General features: G+C 35.3%; 1 protein-coding gene across 15 annotated transcripts in view; it reads left to right on the top strand.

The window, feature by feature from the left end:
- Nucleotides 1–16,138, top strand: part of ZNF280D (zinc finger protein 280D) — a 54,023-nt gene extending 37,885 nt beyond the window's left edge. For 6 of the 15 annotated variants that reach the window (XM_074837814.1, XM_074837817.1, XM_074837810.1 and 3 more), the window contains 3 exons: nt 6,076–6,165; nt 11,429–11,479; nt 11,789–16,138. In XM_074837814.1, the coding sequence (XP_074693915.1) occupies nt 6,076–6,165; nt 11,429–11,479; nt 11,789–12,422 (775 nt within the window). In that variant the 3' untranslated portion in view covers nt 12,423–16,138. Of the gene's footprint in view, nt 1–58; nt 461–3,482; nt 3,529–6,075; nt 6,166–11,428; nt 11,480–11,788 lie in introns of those variants that run through there. The other 9 variants (XM_074837820.1, XM_074837815.1, XM_074837812.1 and 6 more) reach the window with 8 other exon arrangements.
- Nucleotides 16,139–24,988: the final 8,850 nt, after the last annotated feature.

Genomic DNA, 24,988 nt, shown 5'->3' with positions numbered 1-24,988 from the left:
GGTCAAAGAATTAAGATTTCATTTGTATGTTAACCTGTCTCTTTTTTGTTATTTTTAGGACATTGAGTGTCACTGCATTATGGGTTCTTAAAAGGCGTGCAGTTGCAGAGCAACATTGCTTGATTAGCAAATTCTATATTACCTTTGTTTTGGAAGTTGTTCTGACAAGAAAATAAATGTTTGTTTCTGCTACTCTGCCAAGCATTTGTAACTGTGCAGCTTTGTGCGTAATAACACTTCTCTACTCATGATAAATAATAGTAAGTTGTTATATAGCTGTCTTAATTGCTAACCCCACTTTACAGGTGAGAAACAGGAGACAGTGTCAACTAACATGAAGGTCACCATCTTTCCTTTCCCATTCAGTCGTTAACAGTGTAAAACACCATACTGTAGAGGCAGCATTTCTTCTCTCTATCTATTCACATATACCTTCCCAATAAATGCTCATACAATCAGATATTTGGGGGACAATTGTGCTGTATGAATCATTAGCTCTACTTAGAGTTATATCTTATGAGGTGGGGAATCTCTGCTAAAAGCTGGAGTTCTTTTAAAAAAAAAAGGTGGAAAAAGCCTTTCTATTATTTTGATTGTAAAATAGATCTATATAGTGCTGGGTGTGGTTCAGTTGAGTGGCTGAAAGGTACCTTTAGCCACTTAAAAGTTGTTTTCTAGAAATGCTTGAAGTTACAGTCATCCTAGGAAAGGTTACTTTTGGTTGGGGGCGGACATAAAAAGGGATGTTCGGCAAAAGATTCCAGCTAAGTTTCAGTACTGCTTAGCCAAAGAAGTTGTGGGGGTAACTCTCTGGTTGTAAGAAAGCATGATAGATCACTGGGAAGACAGCTGCTCATGATTTGAGCTCTGTATGTGTGTGTAGAATATACATAATTTTATTATGTGAGAGCAGGGGAACCAATGAGACTGTGAATTTCAGAAATGAGAATGCTCCTACGCTTGGACTGTGCATTTTAGAGTCTACTTGTTTCACTGACTCCAAATCTCTTCTGTTAGTCATAGGTGACTCCTCATGTATCCAAGTTTCCGATCATCTGAATTTAGACTTTAAGGTGTCTAAATTCATGTTCGTACTTCCATGGCTTTTATTCTGAGTCTCTTTGGTTTTATGGCCAATCCATTCTATTGAGTATCTCAAGCTGAAATTTTGTGCTCAGCTGCTACGTTTTGGGGGCATTTGTTTTAAGGGTTTGTCAATTAAGGGGTGTTTTCTTGTGGTTAACTACAAGTTTATTTTTATGTAGAATAAAGAATCTTTGGAGAGTTCTAGAGAGGTTTCAAAATTGCTTGAAATTGTGGACCAGCAGGCTGTACTTACTGGAGATGGTCATGATCTTTGTTTTATTTTCATAATGTTCTTTCCAGAACCAGTGTAGCTCCATGGATGTAAGAAAGTACATTGCCTTTGCCTTTGTTGCTGTTTGAGAACTATGAGATTTAAGGTTTCTCATATCATGAGAGTGTTGGGAACATCACAAGGTGATAGTTTTTCTATGGTTTAGGATCCATTTATGAAACTTCAGCTAATTACAAATTCGAAGGAACTACCTTCTAAAACCTATTCCTAAACAGAATTAAGGTTGAGAAGGTACATCAGGAATCCAGGGTAAGCCATATTAAGAGAGATGTAGTTATCACAAAACATTATAAACCGTGTTCACTTCCAAAACAGCATAAACTAGCCAGTTTGAATCTGTTTTATAAGCTATAAAGCATCACCACACAACAGACATCTATCCAAATTTGATCATGTAAAATAATGTTTATAATGTATGTAAAACAATCTACAGATATTGAATCCAATTATACCCATTTATTTTGGTGGCAAAACTTATTCAGACAAGAACAGTATGTTTTGTCCCTGGATATATGGTATCTGATTCATTTATCTAAATTGTTATGCTCTTTAAAGAGTGACTGTTTTTAGACAAATTACTATTTCCAATGTATTTGTTTAAGTTCTTGCATAAAAATCACTAAAGCATTGAAGCTGAGCTAAATATTTGGTGTTACAACATCTTTTACTGGTGTTGCTACTCATGATTAAATACTTCAGAGTATTTCAAGTCCCTGGCCCAAAAAATGTGTTGTCATTTGATTTACCCCGATCATTTTTCCTAGTGTTAATTAGATGAGCATTGTTACAGTGTTATCATAGCAATGTTATTTTTTTAAAAAAATCCTTTTTTTGTAGTTATTTTTGCCATCTTTTATTGCAAATTAAGATGTAATAATTAAAATAGCTATAAATGGTTGTTTATACTACAGTCTAAGTTGTTGGTTAGCTGCTAGAACATTAGTGCTAGAAGGTGTTTATGGTATGCTGAAAGTATGTGCTAAAACTCTTTAAAAGGTCTGCTATTAGCACTGCTTTCTTGGCTTAAATTAAGAAAATACATGTGGTAGATATCAATCTAATAGTAGTATATATTTTTCATAAAATTTATGTTGGTAAAGCTGTTCCTACTGTCAAGTATTTTGTACCTTGCAGACAACCATTAAGACTCGCTGAGGTAGTGAATCATTTAAATTATGATTAATAACGTTATTTCAGTGTAACAGAGGCAGCACCATACTTCAGCAGATTAAATTTGCCTTTAATGCAGCATCAACAAAGAAGATACAGACATAAGCAATTTTGAGGGTTTTGTTCAGCTTTTCTTTTTTTCATAGGAACCCTTCGAAAGGTTAGATTTTATATTAGAACTGATGACTTAACAAGGTTTTGTAGGAGACATACTTCTTGCTATCTCTGCAATAGCATTTTCTTAAATAAACACAGAAAATCAATTTTAGTGATGTTGTGATAAGCTGTTTAATTAATGTGGTTTTAAAAGCCAATAAATTTAAATAATTTATAGCTCATCTAATGTATGGACTGTGCCTGTGAATGTTTTTTGAGGGAAGTATCTCCTGAGTAGTAGTTGGAGGTCAGCTACACTGCTTTACAGTTGTGCTAAAGTAAACTACAGCTATGCTCTCATATTTGGGTTATGGTAGATAATTAAAAGAAAAGTGAGCTTGTTTTGCAGAATGTTCTTGTTGGGTCATAATGTGGCTTTGTGCACTTAATCTAGCATTTCAGATTTTAAATACTTCAATCTTGGTTTAAAAGGACTTTATGGTGAGATTATTCCTCATGTAGAATTGCAGTAAGCAGTAGAATAAAAGTATTGCTAAACATCTTAAGACTGTTGCTCCCTGGTTTTCATAAGGGAAGATAACTGGAACAGGTTACATGAAACAAATTTATCTTACAATTTCTGTATACCCAAACATTTTAAAATTCTGAAATGCTCTTCTGGAACTCTGAAGTACGTTTAAGCTCAAAATAAGTATCAACGTTTAAAAATTTGTTTCAGATTACCAAGTTGCTTTCTTACTGTAAGTATCTTCATCCTTATCTCTATTTTAACCACACAGTATTTTAAAACATTGAATCTTAATTCATTATTCACTAGGTTAAAGACCGAAATCTCCATTAGAGAGAGAGAAGCTAAGTTGGAGGTAATGTCTTTTCTTTTCTCCACACAGTCTAACGATATCTCTGAACTTCATAACTAGCTTGAAGATCCAAGACAATTCTTTTTTAAATATACATATACTATTGGGTCATGGTGTTCAGAAGATATGCATAGTGCTTTCTGTGTTTTACTACAGAAAGATATGGCAGTGTTGGAGGGACACCTTTAGTATGTCTGCCACACCCAAAGATTTCCAGTTTGCAGTCAGTCTGTTCTGGTTGATTTGTATGCCAGGCTCCACTGAAGGAATGGTTTAGCTGCCTTATGTATCTTCATCTTAAGGGAACCTGGAAATTGAACTGAAATATAACCCGAGTACTGATGCTGAAGCATAACTTTTTGAGGTTTTTTTTATTTGTACTTCTTCAAAGAGGAAAATCTTTGGAAATGCTTCTTCAGGCCTGAATTGTTCTCTTTTTTTCTGGGCATGTGTACAAATTTTCCCCTGCTTTCTGCCTATCAGGAAGCTAAATGATCTCACAGTGCATCATTTTTTTCCCAAAATAAAATCTCTGGATTCTGACTCTACAGAATTTTTGTCTGTAAGAAGTTGTCTTTCTGTTGCCCTTCAAAAAGGGCGATCTGTTACAGAAATCCCAGCTGGTAAGAGAGTGGGAGAAGTTCTCAGACCTAGCAAAGATTTTTTTCTTGTGACACTGCTTGCCTGCTTCCCAAATTGCAAAGGGCTTGGTGAGGTTTTTTTAACGGAAGCAGTGATTTTGTAGAAATGCGGGAAGACTGTTCATTCAACAGCGTTAAGCAAGATTCTCAAATCTAGACAGTAGCACCTTTTCTTTGCATACCATTTTTCTTTCCATTACATTACCACTTCAGGTGTGTTTTCTCTTTTTTCTTTTTTTTTTTTCATCCCATATTGTGTTTCAGCATTATAGAAGATGTTGAATTTGCAGTTTGTGCTCCACAGAACTGTGTTCCATAATACTGGCTTTCATTTAAAAATAAAAAAAAAAGCAGCATCACCCCCAAACAAAATCAAAACAAACCAACGCACACACCCTAGCCCTTACGGTTGGAGAAGGTGGAGAATACAGACAGAACTGGCTACTTCGGTGTTAGCTGTCTGAGTTTACAGGAAATCTGAACCAAGATCTTTCAGAACAGTGAGCTGCTGTTCAGTGGGGTCTGGGCCATGTGGAACCTCTCTTTGTTTTTTCTAAGTTGCCATGGAATGTCTGTTATTTTGTTGCAGCCGCTTTGGCTGTTTGTTGAAACGCACAGCAGGAGGTCAAAGGACAGACCCCTAGGGGGCCGAAGAACCCAAAATATAAATTGATGGATCACGTTGTTTATAAACATAGCATTTAAAATTCAGAGAGATAAGTCAAGGAATTGCCCTTTCCTGGTAGTTCCCAGGGGGGAATATGGTCAGCCAGGGCAGAAGAGGTTGGTGGATAGGGAAGGAGGCTCTGTAGTAGGAAGTAGAGTGCAGTAATTTAAAATCAGAAAGTGTTTCTTGGCATGGGTCATATGTATAAGGGTTTTGTATGACAAATATAACAATGTGTGATAGAAGTATAGCAAAGGGGATTGTAGACAGTAGAATAAGCCTAACTTGACCATACAGATTTAAAATATTTGCTACATAATTTGGCCTCATTGAAACAAAATATACCACCTCTGTGGGGAAAAAAAAACATGCTAAAAGTATGAAACATTGTCTACACAGTTTTAACTATTTAAGAGGTTGTGGTACAAATAGTCTTTTAAAATGTCTGTCCTCTGTACACAGTGATGTTTTCCCTACTTTAAAACCAAAAATAACTTAGTTTTATTCAGTCAGAAAAAAGGTTTAATTTCTTAATTTTGTCACTTAAGCACTTACAATTTCCTAAATGAGAATAAGATTAGATGGGCAATATGCCCTGTAGCATAGGACATGCTTTTAGAAGACTAGTATGGCCGTTTCCAAATGGCAGTTTTCAGTCACTTGCTTTTCTACTGTTCTAAAAATGGGGGGGGAAATTGCCTTTGTTCATGTTGTTTAGAGTTAAAAAGTTACTTCATTTGGGTAAGTTTTAAGAGACTGGAAAGTTTCTTCGGTGACAAGCATTTTGTTAAGAATCTTCCTTACACTTAATGTAATAGCATGTGTAGGGCTAAAACGTTGTGTAGTGCTTAAAAAATACACTAACCTCAACTTTGTCTTCCTTGCTTTTCCTTTGGGGTTTTTGCCTTTTTTTTTGCTAGCAAAACAGAAGTTTAGTTCAGAGTTTTTTCCCTTCCAAATAAAAAGCTGTCCAGACTTAGTTTGCATCCTGTTCAATAAGGCATAATTGAAATTATGTCTATGAAAAAGGCTCCAAAAATTACTTTTTTTAAGTTCTGCTTTGTTTCTGGTTGTTTTTTTTAAACTTGGAAGACTATTTGCAAACATCTGTACTAAGATTGATGCTCAGTCTCTTCTACATAGCAGTTTTATGGGAATGTAGTGTGAAATTATTTCTACACTTTATATTGTAATAAATTGCTCATGAATGTAAAATAAAAGAAATATCATTAATTATTACAGAAAATTTCAAGACCTAGTTTATCTGAAGGAAAAACAGAAACACCAACTTTTGAAAGGTAAATACAATGATCAGCTGCATCTTGAAATCAGGTACATAAAATAACACATGCTGTGTTATTTCTCGGGTAATTGGGCAAAAGTATTTAACAAGTATTTTCATAATGTGTGTTTTCTGTGACAGAAAGCTTTGAATGGCAGTCATAATGAACTTATTCAACAAGACATGTAGAACTTAGGTTCCGAGTGACAAAACACATTCTTAGTAATGCCTAAACTGTAAATCAGTCAAGATTCATAAAACAATAAATAAATTGCACGGTTTGTTCAAATAAGCATTTTTTATAGTATTGCATATGAGTTAACAATATTACGGGGGCAATTGGGAAACAGTTTTAAAATACAGTTTAAAATGGTAGTTCTTGGATATTCATGTAGGTTTTTAAAAACCTGTGTCATTTGTGGAAAGCATACTCAACCAGAATCTTAGCAGAGCAAATACGTGAAATTGTTGGGTAACTAACAATTACAGCTCTGCACTTAAAGATATGCAAAATTGTGAATTTTTTATGTCAGTCTGGGGAAATAATTGAATTATTTCACATTTCTTTTGATGCATATTGTGGACAAAGTTATCCTTCATATAATTCATCTAAATTATTACTCCAGATCCCACAGCCTGAAATGTCTTACTCCAGTTATTGATCTTTCACAATTGTTAGTACAAATTTAACCTTTAAAACCTTAGTCAAAACATAATTGTAGTTATTTGTTGTATATGCCTTTATAGTGCCTTTAAAAAGGAAAATAAAGCAGACTGCTTTCAGAGTCTCTCTGTAGGTTACTTTCCTTAGGAAAGGTTCTGCTTTATCTCTCTTCTAGTCATATGCAGTGTGGGTCAAGTAATTTGAAATTTTATTTTCACTTAAAATGCTTGCTTAAGAATTGAGACTAAATGATTCAGGTGTTAGAAGCTAACTCTGTTTAAGCTATGGATTAGTGAACATTGTAATTCTAACTGAATATGATGTACTACTTTCTCCTATCCTCGGGTTTAAGTAGACAAAAATAATTTCAATATATAAATCTGTTCTGTGTTTTCCGTTAAAACTTTGATGCTATTTTATTGGCTTTAAGACAGACATCTTAGACATATTTGAGTCTCTAGCACCAGAGATTCTCAGTCCTCAAACACTTTGCTCTGTTATTAAGCCAAGGTAGTTATGTTGATGTTAGCAAGTAATTAATGCTGCAGGAGCAGATCAGTAGATGAAATCAGTTGATTCTGAGAATCCTGCACCTTCTCTGCACTGTGGCTGGGATGTTACCATAAATTCGGTCTCAAAAGAACCCTCTAAGACTTAGTTTAAAGTTTTAGAAGGCAGGCATTCTTCCTTGCAGTGCTGGATGCACGGGGGATCATTCCACCTAACAGGAATGTCGAAAGACAAGGGCACACTTATTATGTACAATAAAAGAAATGAATATTCATGTAATTTCCACGAAGTACACACCAGAGAATCTAATGCATATGTTAATACATTGTTTGGGGAAGAGTCCCTGAGGGGTTTCCACAGGTGTCTGCCCGTTTGTCTGCCCTGTCCTAAATGTTCCCATCACAGTTGCAAAAATTATGTCCTTGGGCGCATTCTTGTCTGAGGCCCCTTACAGCAATTAGCACCAACTGCTTGCAGGCATCGGGGAGGTGTTACTTTAGACCAGACTTGGGTTCCGCGAACAGAATGCCCATACTGAGCACCTCTGCAGAGCTGTGTGGAACATCCCTTGTTGGTTTTGGACTCCTGAGCACCCAGCTCTGTTAAGAGTTGGAGCACTTTGTGGATCAGAGCTTCCAGTTCATTTTCCTCAAAAATAAATAGTTTGCATGCCCCAGGACTGCTCTGTAAACCAAACCAGTATGTGGGAGCAATCAAGGAATGTGCCTCAAAACCATAGTGTTGTTTCACACCAAATTGTTAACGTAAATGCAGCTGTAATACAGGTTTTGTTACCTGGAAATACTTTACACAGACTGAAGGTGTGTTTCCACATGCTTTGCAACTACTCTGTATGCAGGTGTGTAAATGTCACTTGTTTATAATTCTGTTCTGAAGTTGTATGATTTTTTTCTTTCTTGCTGTAGAATTTTTCCCTGAATGATTTTTAAAATCTTATTTTAAAATACCAATATAAAATAATAACATACTCTAAAGTTAAGTGAATATGTGTCACTAAGAGCAGCAAAAAACCTTGAGCTAGTAGGATTTTAAACCAACGAATACTCAGAGCCTAGCTTTCTTTAGCCTCACTTGGCAGCCAAATCTTATGTTTTCTGTACAATGAGAAAAAGAAAAAAAAAAATCCCTTTACTTTCTAGGCTTCTGTAGCTTGGGGTGGATGTATGTTTCCACCTGGTAGGCTCACCTCTTGGGTTCAAAATTATGTTTTATGCTATTCCCTTGAGGTAGCCCTATTCTAAAACCTGATTTCATACAGATGATATGGCAGATACTTCATTAGTATAGCAAATATTTGATAGTCTGGCCGCAGTTTGTATCATGATTTAGAAAATGGGTTCATTGTTTTCATTAAACAGAAGTCAGGTTTTACATTCTAACTGTTCACTGAAATCCTCCTTTCTATGGTTGTTCTCACATTTTCCAGTCTTTTTGATGTCTGAATTTTTAGTTTTCTTACACTGTAACCAATTTGGTTTGCACAGAGAGTAGTAAGAGCATGTTTAATTCCTAATATTGGACGGAAGGGTATTCTTTTTCAGCTACTGACTTACAGAATAATTTCTTGATATCCTATATTATTTTTCATTTTAGTGCGTTACAGTTGCTAGGTTTTGCTTATTCATCTGCAGTTCTCAGCAGAGGTAAATTATTTCATTGGAGAACTGTTCTCTCTAAATGAACTTACTGTTATGCTTAGCAATCTAAAAGATCACTGTTCTTTGTGGATAATTGTTTTTGTGATGGTGGTTGTGCAAAAACTGGTTCAATTTTACTTTTATACTCTGTTTTATTGGTATAAATGACTCATGGGAAGATATGCTGATGAGACAGCTTTTTTTTTTTTGCATGAGAAATGAATGTATAAAGATTTTTCTTTTCTTCCTCACCACTTCCTCTCCCTCCCTTCCCGTGTTTTGCCAAAAATGAGTGAGAATTGAGAGGCTAGGTTTGGATGAAGCTGGGGTTTTGGTTACTAGAAGGTGAGGGAGATTGTGATGGATTCTTTTTATATGTTAAGGACAGATTTGCCCTTTGAAGAGTTTCTCGGTGTGAACATTGTGTGTGTGTACATATATGTAAACGATCTGGGACTTGCACTGTAGAAACACTGCTTTGTGTGTGCTAACGAGGCATTAGTCATCCCTTTATGTAAACCCTTTTTTTTTTTTTGCATATTTCTTCAAAACTTCCCCCATAAAGCATAATAGTGTGCTCGTTAACTCTGCAACTACACCTCACCCTCAAGCTGCTTGTTGAAAAGTAGTAGCTAAAGGTCATGTGTATATACACTGTTTATTAAAAAGTTGTCTGGGTTTTCATACGAAAACAACTCTAAATATTTACTAGTGTTTATATGGTTCTGTATAGCTTAAGTGTTTCTCTAGAGTAGACGGGGTAATTAGGAACAGTTATGGCAAAACCAATTATGTCAGCCACAGCTGATGGGTGGTTCTGTGTTGGCTTTTGTGCTGGAACATAGTCTTGAGTTTTCCCTCAAATATTACCATTTTCCCCCTTTTTTTCTAGAAGATTGAGAGGAAGAACAAGTTGGATAGGAAAATCTGTTTGTATATTTGAGAATGTCATTTACTGGTTTAGATAGTCCAGTAAATGAAAAAAAAAAAACTTTCTGTAACACACAAGTAGCAAATACAGGGTGTAATTTGGTAAAGAGGTTCGCCTGTCTCGAGTTAATTCCTTATTATGAATGAAAAATCAGTGTAACAGGATCAAAAGATTCTTATGACTACCTTGTTACAACCTCAGTGACTGGTAAGATTTCACCACTCAAGGATATCCCAGGAGCCTCTTACCCCTGCTCAAAATATTCCTCTGTCTTAAATTTGAAGTAGGAAATTGAATATTCTTAATTTATTGAAGTGAAAGTAAAACTTGAAAACATATTTCTGAACATTTGTAGTATGTAGCATCTCTTCCAGAATAACCATTTTCTGTAGAAGTATCATTCAGCATACAGGCAAATCATATGAATTGTTTTAAACTCCTGGATCAGTAAAACAACATGTCTAGACTTTCAGCTTGAAAATATATAATAAAAAACATAGTAGCAGAAAATTGGTTATTCCTTTTAAGAGTCCTGGAACTGTCTGTTCCTTAGGTAATGTTAAAAGTGGTTTTAGCCAAAAATTAATTTCAAACCATTTTTTTTAAACCATTTGAAGAAATGAAGTACCAAATACACTTTGATTAATGAGATATTTGGTGATACCATCTCTCACATCTTCTGTCTGAATGTCACTGTTCAGAGACTTTTCAATTTAAGTTTTAAATTTTAAAAGTTAATTTGGAAGACTTTGCTCCTGATTTCACTTGCTATATAGAATTTATATCTGAAATCAAACCAACTGTTGTTCTTCCATCTTCCCCCCCTTCTTTCTTTTGTCTGTCACCATCATCATTTTAGGTAATTTGAGCTACTTATCATTCTGAAAAATTTTGAAAAGTAGAAATTATGTTAAACTTTTACCAAATTTAAATATTTACAACAAAAATTGAGCTCCATCATTGAAAGGATGGGAGAAGCTGGTGTTCTGATAACAAATGAAGAGAAATATCATAAACTAGTATTTAGGATTTTGACTGTTAGACTATGAACATATGAGCAAATTGCATATACCAATATGACCAGCCTATTTTGTATTTTTATGGGTACAGATGCCATTTGAAGTATGCTGTTTAGTCTTTCTTTGGAGCATTACGTTTTTTTTTCCCTCTGGTTACCCTAAGCACTGCATGCATGTGGCTTTATTGAAATAATACAAGGTTTAAACAATGAGTTTGTCTACAAAGTTTATATGCTGTGTTTTAGATTTTATTATACAATAAGATTCTCATGCTTGCATAATTCAGTGTGGATCTACATTTCCTTTTTATAAACACACATTTTCACTCTGAACAGTGAGTGAAAATGCTACTTCACAGATTCAATTTTTCAGTGAATCCAAATTTGTAGTTGCTCAACTAAATTTTAGTTTTAAGTTTATTCAGATTTCCAACTTTTAGCTTTTTTCTTCGCTTTACTCTCATTAGTATTGCAGAGTCAGTTGGTTGGTATAAAGGTACAAACTGGCTTCTCTTTTTTTCCACGTCATCAGCAAAAGTTTCCAAGTAGTTGTATCTGCATCTGTGTTGAAGAGGCTCTGCAGGTAGAGGAACTTAACATTGTATTTTTGAACATTCCATGTGTCACACAAAGGGGTCAACTTAACCTTCCTTTCTGGAGATGAAATGCAAGAACTAAAGAGTACTAATTGACTGCTAAATACAAAACTGAGTTTGTAAATAGGTACGAAAAATGCAATTGTTAATTAAATTCAGCCTATCTTGCTGTGAAAATTTGAGAGAAATACCAAATAGGAAATCTCCAATACCACTTTGAGTGTCACTTTGCGGAGTACAGCCATGTGTTGCTTTATTTCGTTTGTTATAAAAATAACTTGTTTTGTTTTTTGCAGCAAACAGCATGACTCTTCAGATGAAACAAAAGAATGCAATAGAAATCAAACTAAAAAAGTTGCATCAGTTGAAAAGAATGAAGAAAACTCACCACTGTCAAATACAGAAAATGTTCCTGGTTTGGAACTCCCTGACAATAACTCAAAGAATTCTTTGCATGAGAAAGGAGCATGTTGTGATTCAGATAAAAACAAACAATTAGTAGATGAGAAACAAAAATGTATTCATGATGAAAGTGAGTTGAAAACTTGCCAAAGTTCAGATAATGTTATCTTGAATGAGCAGACTAAAGTACATAGCTTGGATGAAACTACACTTTCAGCAATGAACGCAAGGGACTTAAAACTAACATTGGGTGAAGATGTTAGTTTTGAGCAGTTCTTGAGGAAAAGAGATGAACCTGAATCCGTTAGTTCAGACATTAGCGAACAAGGCAGTATTCATTTGGAGCCTTTGACTCCATCAGAGGTACTAGAGCATGAAGCTACTGAAATCCTTCAAAAAGGTAATGTTGCACCTTCATCAAAGAAAGCTGGACAACTCTCTGAACAAACAGATGAGACTTCTAAAGAAAGCAGTCCCAACAGAATGGAAACAACTGTAAACAAGACAGATGAAAATGAAGCCAGCTGAAATTATGTTAATTTTATTGTTATAAAGAATGGTAACAACACCTTGGACCATTCCTGATGAGTGTCCTCATTGATGCTACTTATTAAAAATTTTTTAAAAGGGGTGGGGAGAGGGAGGAGAGAAAGAGACACTAAAGGGAAATTTTGCATATGAAGATAGCATGTATGTGTATGTACAACTGAACTAAAATTACAAAAGGTAACACATTTAAATATAATCTTCCTGCCTCTTGGATGTGATATATCTTATTAGACTGACATTAGAAAGGAGGAATAAATTCTAATTTTTATAGTTAACTAGCCCGGGATCAGGTGATTTGTTTGCCAAGAAAATATTTTTTTAAATCCTTCAGTGTGAATATTAAACAGTGGAATTTAGTATGAATTCACTTCTGATGCTGAAATGGGGCACACTTGTAATGATGGTTATCGGTCTGCTGATAATTTGGGTGAAGATAAACTTTTGGACTTGGTGTCACATTCCTATCTGTAAAAGCATGTAAACAGAATTATATGAATCTATGCACCTCTGTACAGGTGTAATCCTGCCAGACTGTAAGCTTACCTTAATAAACTTTCAGTGAAAGTGGAATTATTACAATAAAAATATATATTTGTGGGGTTTTCAGTGTGCAGGCTGTGCAGAAATACCGAATACAATTGTATAAAGTAGAACATACTGCTGAAAGTACTGTAGCTGTTAGGCTTTTACCAGTGTTTTAATTCCTAGCCGTAGACCCATAGGTATGGTCTGTAAGTCACACCAAAGTATGGTTTAATGTAAAAACTGTGTTAAGCAAAAAGAAGGAAAACCCCCCAAACTGGAAACACCGACTGGCATGCATTCTGCCATTTTGCAGCTGCTACTGGCTAACTGTTACAAAAAGGACACAAGGGCATATAAAGTAGAATTGTACAGTTCAATTTCAGGACTTTTTGTAGTCTGAATTGTGTACAGAAAGATGGCTGCTGATTTTGTTTTGGTTTTTTGTTTGGGTTTTTTTTTTGATCTTCTAGTTAGCAACTAGATGTAGGAATGCATATGATTAACAATAGCTTGCTCTTATGACTTCATTGCTCCATTTGAAACATTCAGAATGTGCTTTTGACTTACAGTTTTGTTTCTAATGAATGTTAAATGTTTTGAACAGCTGTTAAAGTGCTGCTGTAAATTATTACTTTTTGAGTAAATATTTGCAACAAAATTTTGTCTTTGTGCATAATTTTATGCTCAGCTTGAAATTTTGGGCATAGTCTTCCCACATTTTTTTAAAAGATTTAGTGACAGTTCCCCAAAACTATTTCATTTTAAAATTGTGAATTTGAGACTTATGTGGAGTTTTTCATTCAGTTTGTGTTTTTTTGGTTTTGTTTGGTTTTTTAGAATTAAATGAGCAAGTGCCTATGCATAAACATATTTTTGTAGCTCTGTATTGTGGTAAGGTGTGCTTACTTTTCCGAATTATACAGATATTTTTCTGGGCCATCAGCATGCAACTGAAGTGTACTCTGTCCTCCAAGGTTAACTGGGCTCAGCTGCTAAATGAGTCTAAAGAGCAACAGTGTTAAAATTTAGAGACCATCCAGCTTATTGTTGGAGCCTCTAAATAAACCACATCAATCTCAACATCCCCAAAACAGCTTCAAATGCTGAAGAGTTATATGATCTAAATTTTGAATTGCATCTTAATTTTCATCCATGCAGGTTTAGAAGCTTTTTAAAAGAAAAGTAGAACAGTTTCTATAGTCACAGCTCTTCAATATCTGCTTTTAAAACTTCAAATAACCAGACACACTAAAAAGCTGAGAGCAATAACTTGCAGTATTCTTTTGTTCTTTAAAGATTTTAGTGAAATTGTTAACTCAAGGTTAACAGTCTGATGTCTTCATGCATCTACACATGGAAGATTACAAAATACAGCATCACAATGAAGACAGTTTAAAGGACTTAATTAGCTATGGAACTTGATGTGTATGTTACTGAAGGAGTTCCTGAATGCATCTGTGTTTAAACCCGGAGAAATCTCTATAGTCTTTTCAATCTGATGGATGATCTTCCATGCAAATGATATATTTCAAATAATGCTCTGATGTGTGGTGTTGGAAAAGATTAAATTCAGGTGGAACAAGTTGTATGATACTTGCTTGTAAATTCCTCACATTTGTCTTTATTATGTAATTTTTAAAACATTTACCATTTTAATAAGAATTTGGAATAATTTGGCCACATTCTGGTGAGAAAAGTTGGAAAATAAAACTCATTGAAAAAATCTGCATATTTGGCAGAAGTACATATATGTTCTCAGATACCTAGTAGGTAAAGCATTGTGTGTTTCAAACCATATAGAGAATGCTTATACAAAAGGTCATGTTAGGTATAAAGCACCCAGATACCTAGTAGCCCTTCCAAAGGAGGAGATTAAGAGAGCACTGGCTTGCTCTAGCAAGACCATCAGATAGCTCTAAGTAGGTATGTAAGGTGTATCGTGAAAACAGTGGCATGGTATTTTTGTGTAGAAAGTCTAAAATTCATTAGTTTTTTTCCTATATGAAGTCATTCAGTTGCTGACTAAACACTGTAGGGGACTGCATGATTATGAAAATTAATCTCTATCATGTTATTTGGGAGGTTTCCTAGAGATAAGTTAAATTGGTACTTCTGGCTGAAGTCACTCCAGAGGACCAAGTTACATTGAATGCATTTTGAGTTATTTGAACTTAACTGCATGTAATTTTTTGTTTGTGTCCAAGTCATTTAAAAGTTTCTATCCAGCTGTCAGTAGTTACTATTCTGTGCTCTCTCTCTTTTTGTACTTGGAAACACATTTTACCTCAAGGTTTCATTGCCTTACCAAAAAACAGTAACTTAATTCTTGGTATCCATACTAGATTCACGATTTCCCATCATCTCAAGAGATTTACCATATTTTCTTGAATAACCATTGCAGATTGTTTATGTGCTGTTTATTTTTAAGGAAATCACATGCTGTGCATATGCTGTCTTCATTACTTGCATTCAATGAAAAGCATTATTAGCTTACGGTTAGTGAGTGTTCAGTCATTTGGAGCTTCCTCAAGTGCAGCCAGGGTCTCGGTTTGCCTTGTGCAGTTGGGGAGAGAAACTTTGGCCTACCTGTGGTTCAGTTTTTCTTTAACAGAAATGATGAGTAAACCCAGGAAGAAAAAATCAGATCAAATCATAGCACATACTGAATTCTAAGTATTGGGTGATGTATTCTAAATAAGAAAATTTTTATAATAAGACCATGTCCACTTTTCTTTTCCTGGAAATGGGGAGAGAGAAGAGCTGGGCAATAGGTGTTAAATCACGTTCTGTGGTGCTTTATTATCAGAAGGTATTAGAAACTGAAGATCAGGGTAAAGAATCTTAAGTAACGTTTGGTATTCTGCAAAACCTTAAATAAGAGATCTAAAGCTTTTCTGCAGGCATTAAGCATTGTTACTTATATGCTGGCATGTAGAAGGCAGTTATTTTTTTATGCTGTAGGATATATTAATATTCCACCAAAGACCATAGAGTTTTGTTAGAGACTGTTTAGAAATTTTTGTGTAGGGCAAATTTTATACCTGATTGTTCTCTTCTTGTTTTCAGTAGTGTTTGATTTTTGAGGCTTGTGAGCTTATTTTGTCTAGTTGCATCCTGTATTTTTTCGATGTATGCTTAATATGCCTCTAATAAAAAAAAAGTGGTAAGTATGTTTTATGATTACTTGAATGATTTTTGCTTTTAATAAAACCTTTACTCCAGTTTGAACATAGCTCAGAAGGACGGTTCTTAGATGAAGCCTGGCACGTTACCTCCTTTGAACGTTACATTTTTACACATAATTTTGACTCTCTAATTTTCCCCATTAATTCAGTGCTAAAAAGGAAAGTGTGTTGACTGGTAATTCATATTAGTCTACAGACACTATGCAGGAAGTTCTTTGCTATGTTCCTTTGAGTCTTGGATGACTGTTCTAGCTCTAAGACATAGTTAAAATTTTGTATTCAGTCATTTCATTGACCCGAAGTAACCACGTTAAATTGACATTTCCTCTATTGCACCAGATTAAAAAAAAAAGTTTAGCTGTGAAACACTTCGTTTTTAGGGAGATTAATGTTGTTGTTATGCCTACAACGTGCTATAAAGCTAATGTGTTTATTGATGTAAAAATGCTGGTTTTGTTGAGGTTTTTTTACTGTTCAAACTGTTATTTCAGAGAGGCTGAGGTTTTTGTGATAACCACAAGGGTAACTGTGATGTTACATGTATATCTGCATTTAAATTTGGGCAAATTTAGCTTCCTATTAAGGAAATTAAATGCTCAAATGTATGGGCTATATCAGACAATTTAAAATAAGATTAATTCCATGATCAAAAAGTGTCAGCTTGTCAGCAACCAGTTCTCCATTCTTTAAGCATGTTTTAAGTAGCGTTGCTAAATGAATCCCTTATTAATTGAACATAAATAAAATTAGTTTCATATTTTAGTTCACTAAATTCTCAGTGTTAGACATTTAAGAGAAGAGCGGTTTTCTCCAAAAATTTTGGTGAATGGGATAGTATATAGTGGTATGCTTATAAAGAGTTGTCTCATACTGATAGCCTTGAAAATGTTAACCTTCATATGTTTTGCTCATAAATAGTATAATTAAGAATTAATCCTTTTGAGTAGAGGAAAGTAACCTGCATATCTGTTTCTTATAGCCTCTTGTGACTTTTTCATTCTGATCCTGTCATGATATTCTAGCAACAAATTAAAGTCTTTTTTTTCCTCTTTGAAGGCTGAAGAAGAAACGGGACATGAATACTTAATAGTTTTTAAATTGTATATATTTGAATTACTTGGATGTTTGCTGCATGAAAGGGTTGAATTTTGTGTACCAGTTTCTCAGGTTTTCAGCTAAATTTAACTGAGATTTGTGTCTTTCCATTTAATTTTATTGAAAAGACTTAACTTCCTCTTTGAGCTAGCAAGTTGATGGCACGTGGTATAATTTCCCCAGGATATTTAAGGTAATGCACTGTATTAGGTATTATTTAAATGGCTTCTTTTTCCCCCATCCCAATCCTGTGTATCTTGGAATGTCTGCTCCTCTGGAGGTTGGTGTATAAACAACTTTTAAGTTGTTGGCATGTGATGGAAAGCAAAAGACATTTCTACAGAGGAGAAGCAAAAGTAAGTTCAGAACTTTAATCATGAATAGTAGTATGCAACATGCAGGTTAACCCATTTTGTCTGATAAAGTGAAGCTTTTTTACTCATTCCTAAAATTGCAGCTTGAGGAACCAGAGCAGTTGGGCACATCCAACTTTAATGGCTCTGACAGGTAGCAAAGAGTGTTAGATATCCCTATCAGATCAGAATTCCCAAAAGGAGCCTAAGGCAACATGTTCATGCAAGGGAGGCTTTTCCTTCTGTTTGTGTGACTTTACACTCTTATTTTCCTTCCCAGATAACATATACTGGATGCTCTCCTGAGACCATAGAAAGGCCAGTTATCCTAGAGAACACAAGAGTGCTTGTATGATCTTCCTTGATGAAACAAAAAGAAGCTCTTAACGTGTGGCATGTATGCTGTTTTATATTAATATAGTAACATGTGCCTTACTGTTGAATAGTGGCATTTTAGTAAATATTAATAAACAATGAAGTTCTGTCAGGTCTCCTGAATAGTCTCTTAACAATACTGTTGAAAATAAACATCCTTTAAACTACAGCTTGTTGCTTTTTTGCGACCTTTGTCTGAGATAACAGGTTAGTAAGTACCACAGCAGAAAAGTATCAAGGCTGATAATGACTTCACCTTACTTGAGCATAACCTATAAAGTTTCTTCAAGTTTATTGTAAGAGAAACTTGAGTGCACAGAACTTCTATTGTTTATAGACCTGCTTGGAACTTAATATTGATTCAATTGAAATTAGTAAGACAAACTTATTAAAGTAGAACATACTTTTTAATACCCTCAAACTTACTTCTATTTGATAAAAGAAATCCATTGGCCTCTGGGTTCCTCAGAAGGCAATCTTGATGATGTAAAAAGAAATGAAAGTACGACCTGTATTTAAAATACAGAAAACATACCAAAGTTTTTCCTAGCAAAAGTAATGCAAGTTACTTGTGGATGGGAATGTATAATAATCCGCTCTGTCCAGAACTACTCAGTTTTATACAGTGGAGTGGAAGATAAAAGCTTCCTTTGCAGTTGTTCCCTTAGCATATTTAAAATACTAGTGAGGGTATAGTGCCAATATCAAACCAGATGTTACATTTATATCGTCTTGAAATATCAGAAGCAACATTATGAAAGATGTTTGAAAGATGAGCTTGGGAGCTAAAAGTCAAACCTTTAATGGATATTTAAAATAATTGAGTGCAGCATAAAACTAAAACATACTGCAGTTAAAATTTTGGCATCATTCTTGTAGTTGACCCTTGGCTGTTTCATAGTGATTTCTTTATCCATCCTGCAGGGTTTTAAAACCCTCCTAGTTTCACTACTAGATAGTGTCTTGTGCTCTTCACTTGTTTAATCTGCCTTTTCTCTCAAATTGGGGAATTAATGAACACAACAAAATTTAAAATAATTATTCCCAGCTTGTATATTGTTGCAGTTTCTTGCTTCAGTTTCATAACCCCAAGAAGGGCTATGTACCTAAAAGTTTATCTTCCTATTATAGGAACAGATATAGTTGAGGAGAAAAAAAATTATTCTCTTCCTTTGTAAACCTGCATCACCAGCACCCTTTGCACTATCGTACTATACCACCACAAATAGTTAAGTGAATTTTGCTTTATAAATAATTTCTTACTTAGCCATTACAGTTTTTTTAGACGAAGGTAGCTGAGTTTTACAAGGAGTTCAAGTTTAATCTCATAAATTTGCTAAACCAAGGCTTGTAAGGCTCTGATTCTGTAAGAACATTTCCAGTGATTGAAGGAGCCCTTTTCTCCTGTAGCTGCTAAATCTCACTTCAACCAATTTTTCTGGATACATGCTGAGCTAAATCACACAACTGATCTGGCTGAAAAAATACAACTGGCAGCAGCAGAGAACAGCATGGCCAGTTTAGGCCAGTCAGTGGCTGCTGAATGGGAAACCACAGCCTAAGAAATACAGCTTTTGGAGTAGTCTGTAGGGAATCGTAGACAAATTCATACTTTGTTGGGGGGAAAGCATTTCTATAAGAGGGATAAAGAGTGAGCTTTCAGTATACCAAACAGCTGCAAGTAATAAAGCTGTTGGATTTGTTCCTTTGGAAACTGTCTGCTTATTATGGCTGGATCTCCAGAGATGATGTTAGTTGTGTGTATTTCAATTAACTGCTGCCACTGAAGGTAGAAACCTTTTTTGAGTATGACCTATACGCCCTTCAGTGTAAAGGCTTAAAGGTTATAATACAACTTTTATAATTTGCATGCATGTGGTGTATGTTTTCAGATCGATGCAAATTCAACATATTTGGTTCATCCAAGCAAGCATGTTGTAGTACAGGCACCCTATTGCAGTTACAGAAGACTTGTTTTCAATCTAAATTCTGAAAATTCAAATGTTACTGTGTAGGATTTTAGAAAGTATGAAACTACTCTGCTACCCAGGAAGATGTTCATCACTCACACTTTAATTTTTAGTTACTTATATATGAAATCTGTTACTAAGTTAACCTGGGACAGAATGGAGGGGCTCAAAATGTATCCCAGTACTGTGAGTAATTAGGAAGAATTCAGCCGGAAAGGAAACCTTTAGAAAACTGAACTTTGATAGAGGGTAAGTGGTGGCAGTATAGGAAGTCAGATGAAGTCTTAACTACATCGGACTGTTACTGCATTCCCATTATTTTTCCTTGTACACACACACATGCATGCTTGTTTATGTGCAAATATAATGAAAACATAACTTGGTTTTATTTTCCCTGATGTAGATGAACAGAGTAATAAAGAACAAAAGGGGTCTTATTTTTATCATGTTAAAAAGAGGGTAGAGTTCAAGAATATTTATGCTCTCTTGAGCACTGTCTAAACAGATTGTTGTAGAATTGCCATTATACTTGAATTAGAGCATTTTGCTAATCCAAGCATGCTTCTGACTAGGTGAGCTACGCAGTGGAGGGAACTGGGATTTCACCTCCACTGTCCATAAAAGTAGGTGAGGTATGTGCTAAGGAAGTAGGGCTCCCTGAGGGCTCTGGGAAGCATTGTTTCTCTCCAGGACAGCTGTGCTTCTTAGACTGTTGCTAGGCTTGTGCACTTCAACCAGGCTAAAGCTGGCCCTTCCTAGTACAGTTGGTCCATAGACAGTAGTATATATGGGAAAGTTTGTACATTGTTGAAATGAAACAAAACAAATAAAGAGAGAATTCTGCAGGAAAATGGACTTATTTTCCTGACTGTGAGCTTTCACACAATGATTTATCTGGTGTTTAGCAGTGGTATCTTGGAAGCTTTTAACATGCCGCTATCTCATAGTTGCCATTTGTATTTTGACAGTAATAAAAATATATCTGTTGTCTCTTCACATCATATGTGGTTTATGTTAATGTATTCTTTTTGATGTGTTTACACAGTCCTTACAAATGTGTTGGTTCTTTCCATCAAAAAAAAAAAGTATTGTTTGAGAGATCTTACAGTCCACTTGTACTTTTAAGAGTTTCTTGATCACACCTCTTTTATATAATTTGTATGTTACTCTGCATAAAATAAATTGGGGGGAGCAGGGGGAGGAAACTATGAAAAAATGTTTTAAGAGCAGGTAAGATATATCCACCCTGAACTTCTGACTCCCTGCAACAACAGCCATATTCTCTTCCTTATAGGTGATGTTAAAGCTGGTAGAAATTCTGCTGAACAGAATCTCCAGAGAAAATATAAAGCAGCAAACAAAGTGTCATTGGAGATTGTCAAGATGCCTCACTGCAATAAAAGATCAATAAGAAGCAGCAGCAAATGGGAACTTTACTGTGAGTGGAATATAGAACATGTAAGGCAAAATGCATCTGCTTTTAGTCTTTTAGTTAATGAGAGGAGAGGTCTCTATCAAGAAACATGAGATTCTGTGCAGTGTTTGACCAAACTGCCTGTTATCAGTCACTTCACAGCACAAAGAGATTTGACCTGACTGTAAACCAATATTCTTGAGTATAATGTACACCAATTAGCTAAAGGTCAATAATTGACAAAGTTCACTCCGTCCAAACTCAAGTAATAATTCCTGTCCATCAAGCTAAATATGCTTCCCTGCCATGTCTGGTTCAGGGGAGGTGAAAAGCACTTTCTGCACCTCACACGTATTACCTACTTGGGTCTCTTGTCTTTTATTTAATCTGCTGAAAAGAACATGCACAGAGTAGGAAACCTTTATGCTTGCTGGAGATCATATTAAGTCAATACCGTATTTTTTTATTTGTGCAACACCTCATATTTTGGGGATGCTGTAAAAACAATTTCAGTTTAACTATCCTCATGTTCTTTCTTCTAGCATAGGAAATGGACTTTCTTTCCTGCGTTTTTTGACACAAACATATCTTTACCTCTCTGCCATCAGTTTGACAGTGTATATTTTAGTTGTGCATAATAAAGTTAGTAATGCTGAGATATAAAATCAAAGCGTTTAGAAAGAAGAAATAGTTTTATGTATTTATAGATCTAATATTCAGCATTTTCATGGTGCACCTCTAATATCCTAAACTTTTGAATACTGTGCTGGATCAGTTCTAAGATCAGGAACATACTGAACCTCACTGGAGAAAGAATTTTTCTTTTTTTTTTTTTTTTTTGGTGGTAAATTGGAAATCCAGAGAAAAACTAAGAAAGAAATATTTTTTAAAAAGTCTTCCCTACCGCGCTAGCAGGCAAAACACTGATTGTAGAGGTCATGTCACAGAGCCACTGATCACGCTCTTCCATGCAGTGCCTGGTGGAAGTTACAGAAGCTGAAAACAGCTGAAAGTAAAGCAGATTCATCCCTTGAGGTTTCACAAGAGTGTCCTTTAAAATTCCAGTCGGTTCTGTGTCAGATGCTTGTATTTTTACCATTACGTCATCAGCAAGTTCTGTGTTACAGATTGTGCATGTCTAGAAAAGTTGAAAGATAAAAGTTGATCAAAGAAAGTTAACAAAAGAACTGTTTTGTTCTGCACATAGTTGTGTGAATAAACTTAATTGACTGGGAGTATCCATATCTATGGAAGGGTTCTCAATGCACCTGCTGAGCCTGAGCAAAGAAATTAGCAGCTCTTCTACTGATTGTGGAAAGCCTCTGTCTGCACAAGCTGTTAAGGTGAAGCAGACAAGCCATTACTGTGTTTGTACATGGATAGCTACAGTATTTGCCTATGAAACCGTAGCTCATTAATCTTTGCACCCTTTTATGGACTGTTAGAGTACGTGGTGGGGTAAATGAATTGCAAGGTTAACCAGCTGCAGTTGTGAAATGGAGACATGCTTAACTAGATGTGATTTGAGATATTAGAACTAGAGTCTCTACAGGCAATCCAGGCTAGTTTTCTCCTCTTACTACAGAAGCAAGAGGGTAATTTTTTTTTTACAACACAGTATCTTTTTCAAAGTATGGGTGAAAATGTGGATAAAACTCTCTGAGGCTCAACTAATTCAGTAGTGAGCTTGGCATGCAGTAGCTGTATTGATGACTGAGTCTGTAACCACTACAAGAAGATACTAGTGAAATTGAAAATAGGAGTAATTGGACCACCTTCAGACTTTAAAAAGTTTTTTGCAAAAGAGCGGAGAGAGCAACTGTAAAATATTCTGGTCTTCCTAAACTTGAATTCAAGAATCATGTCAATGAAACATGATAGGTTTATTAAATATGTTGTAGAATACTGTATGAGAAAGTTGGTTTTATCTGCTACAGTTTTTCTCCTTAATTTCAGCTGTATGTATGCTGCTGCAGCTTCAAAACATCTGGGTACAGCAATTTTTTTCTTTTCTGCACCTGCAAGTGTAAGTACACACATAAACAAAAAAGAAATTAAATCTTTCACAGAGCCAAAGAGAAAAAAAAAAACCCAACCAGCCATGAAGCTCAGGGGAGCAGTATGACAAGTGCTGAGCTGTAAACAAGCTTGAGAGGGATTTAATTCTTATGACAAGCGCCAGTGGTAGCATCTCACATGGACTCAGCATATGCACACATTTCAGAGGAGGAATCACAAAGGACTTAATGCAAATATAAAAAAGCTCAAAGCACATCAGCCTATATTGTTCTAAAAATAGCCTCATAAATCAGGATGAGCTAGTGTTGTAATTATCTTGATTTTTCAGAATTTTGCCACTTCTAAGAGGGTTTCTGGTTTATGATCACGCTATAATTAGAGTTTATAACATATAAACTGCAAACTCTCTAGGGCAGGGATTGTGTCCTGTATTTGTAGGACAAGTACAAGACCTCGCTGCGTGGTGTGTTCAGGGTGATAGTAAAATACAAAGGCTGAGTAATAGCTGCTGTACTCAGTTTTAAAGAAGCTTATTTTAGGTCAGAAGCATTTTGTTGTTGTTTGTTAAGGAAAGAGAATGGAGATGTAATTTGGTATCCAAATTAAATTTTAAAAGCCTCTAATGCACACTTACTCCCTAATTACAGTCAGGTCCTTTCTCTTTCAAGTATGCTCATAACTGCCTCATTTCTCTAGCAATGTTCTGAAAAGTAGGTACTGCAAACCATACCCTGCAGTCTGTACTTAAGCAGATTTCCCCATGGCAGTTGATGAGTTAGTGCTGCAAGATGTATCCAGTTTTCACATAACCTTCAGGCAGCTTTGAGATGAGTAGCATGCTCCCTGTGCTCCAGCCACTGTACAGGTTTGACTCATTTAAGAAACCAGAGCAGTACTCTATTCACCTTAGATCTTTGATCCAGCTGCTGCTTTCTTTTCTGCTTTCTTCAGTCTGCAATAAATTAATTTAAAGGTTATATTTACTAACAGAGGGTTAATAATTCCTGGATGTATGGTTTTGGATTGTCTGCAGGCTCAGCCAAATGCTATTGTGTTGGGTTGTAGGTCGCTAAAAAACTGGTTTTAACCATAGTTTAGATTTCATTGCAACAGCAGGCAGTCTCTAGGGAAAGAGTGTCTCTTGGACCCAATCTTTCTTGCTTACTCAGATGATTGAACAGACATGTTATTTTGCTGGTTCTATTGTGTTTTAAACATGCTGAATTTTGAACGCAGTTTTACGATGCTGATATTTCTGGATTTAAATATGAGATTTTTTTGTGTGTGCAAATTACCCTTCATTTGTATGATGTAAACACTCAGTTTCTTAACCTGTTTCTGGATGTGTGTTTTGGACACACCCTGTGCTGCAAATGGTTGAAAATGGCCTTGCATTTGCAGCTGGTGTGAATAACGTTCAAAATAACAATAGGCTTGACTTTACGAGTAGTTTCCCACCTTTGGCATGAAAAGCTAAAGCTGCTCTTTCCCTCTCTCACACAGTAACATCTTCTATTTTAAAATTATTTTTTAATTCTGTTTTTTATTTCTATATTTTTTCTTTTAAGGACAAGTAAGCATAAAAGGAGCTAATTTTGTTCTGAAGTAT

Source organism: Strix aluco, chromosome 12, assembly GCF_031877795.1.
Source record: "Strix aluco isolate bStrAlu1 chromosome 12, bStrAlu1.hap1, whole genome shotgun sequence".
In the NCBI taxonomy this organism is placed as follows: Eukaryota; Metazoa; Chordata; class Aves; order Strigiformes; family Strigidae; genus Strix; species Strix aluco.
The sequence above is the reverse complement of the archived record's forward strand: the minus strand, read 5'-3'. Positions and strand labels throughout refer to the sequence as shown.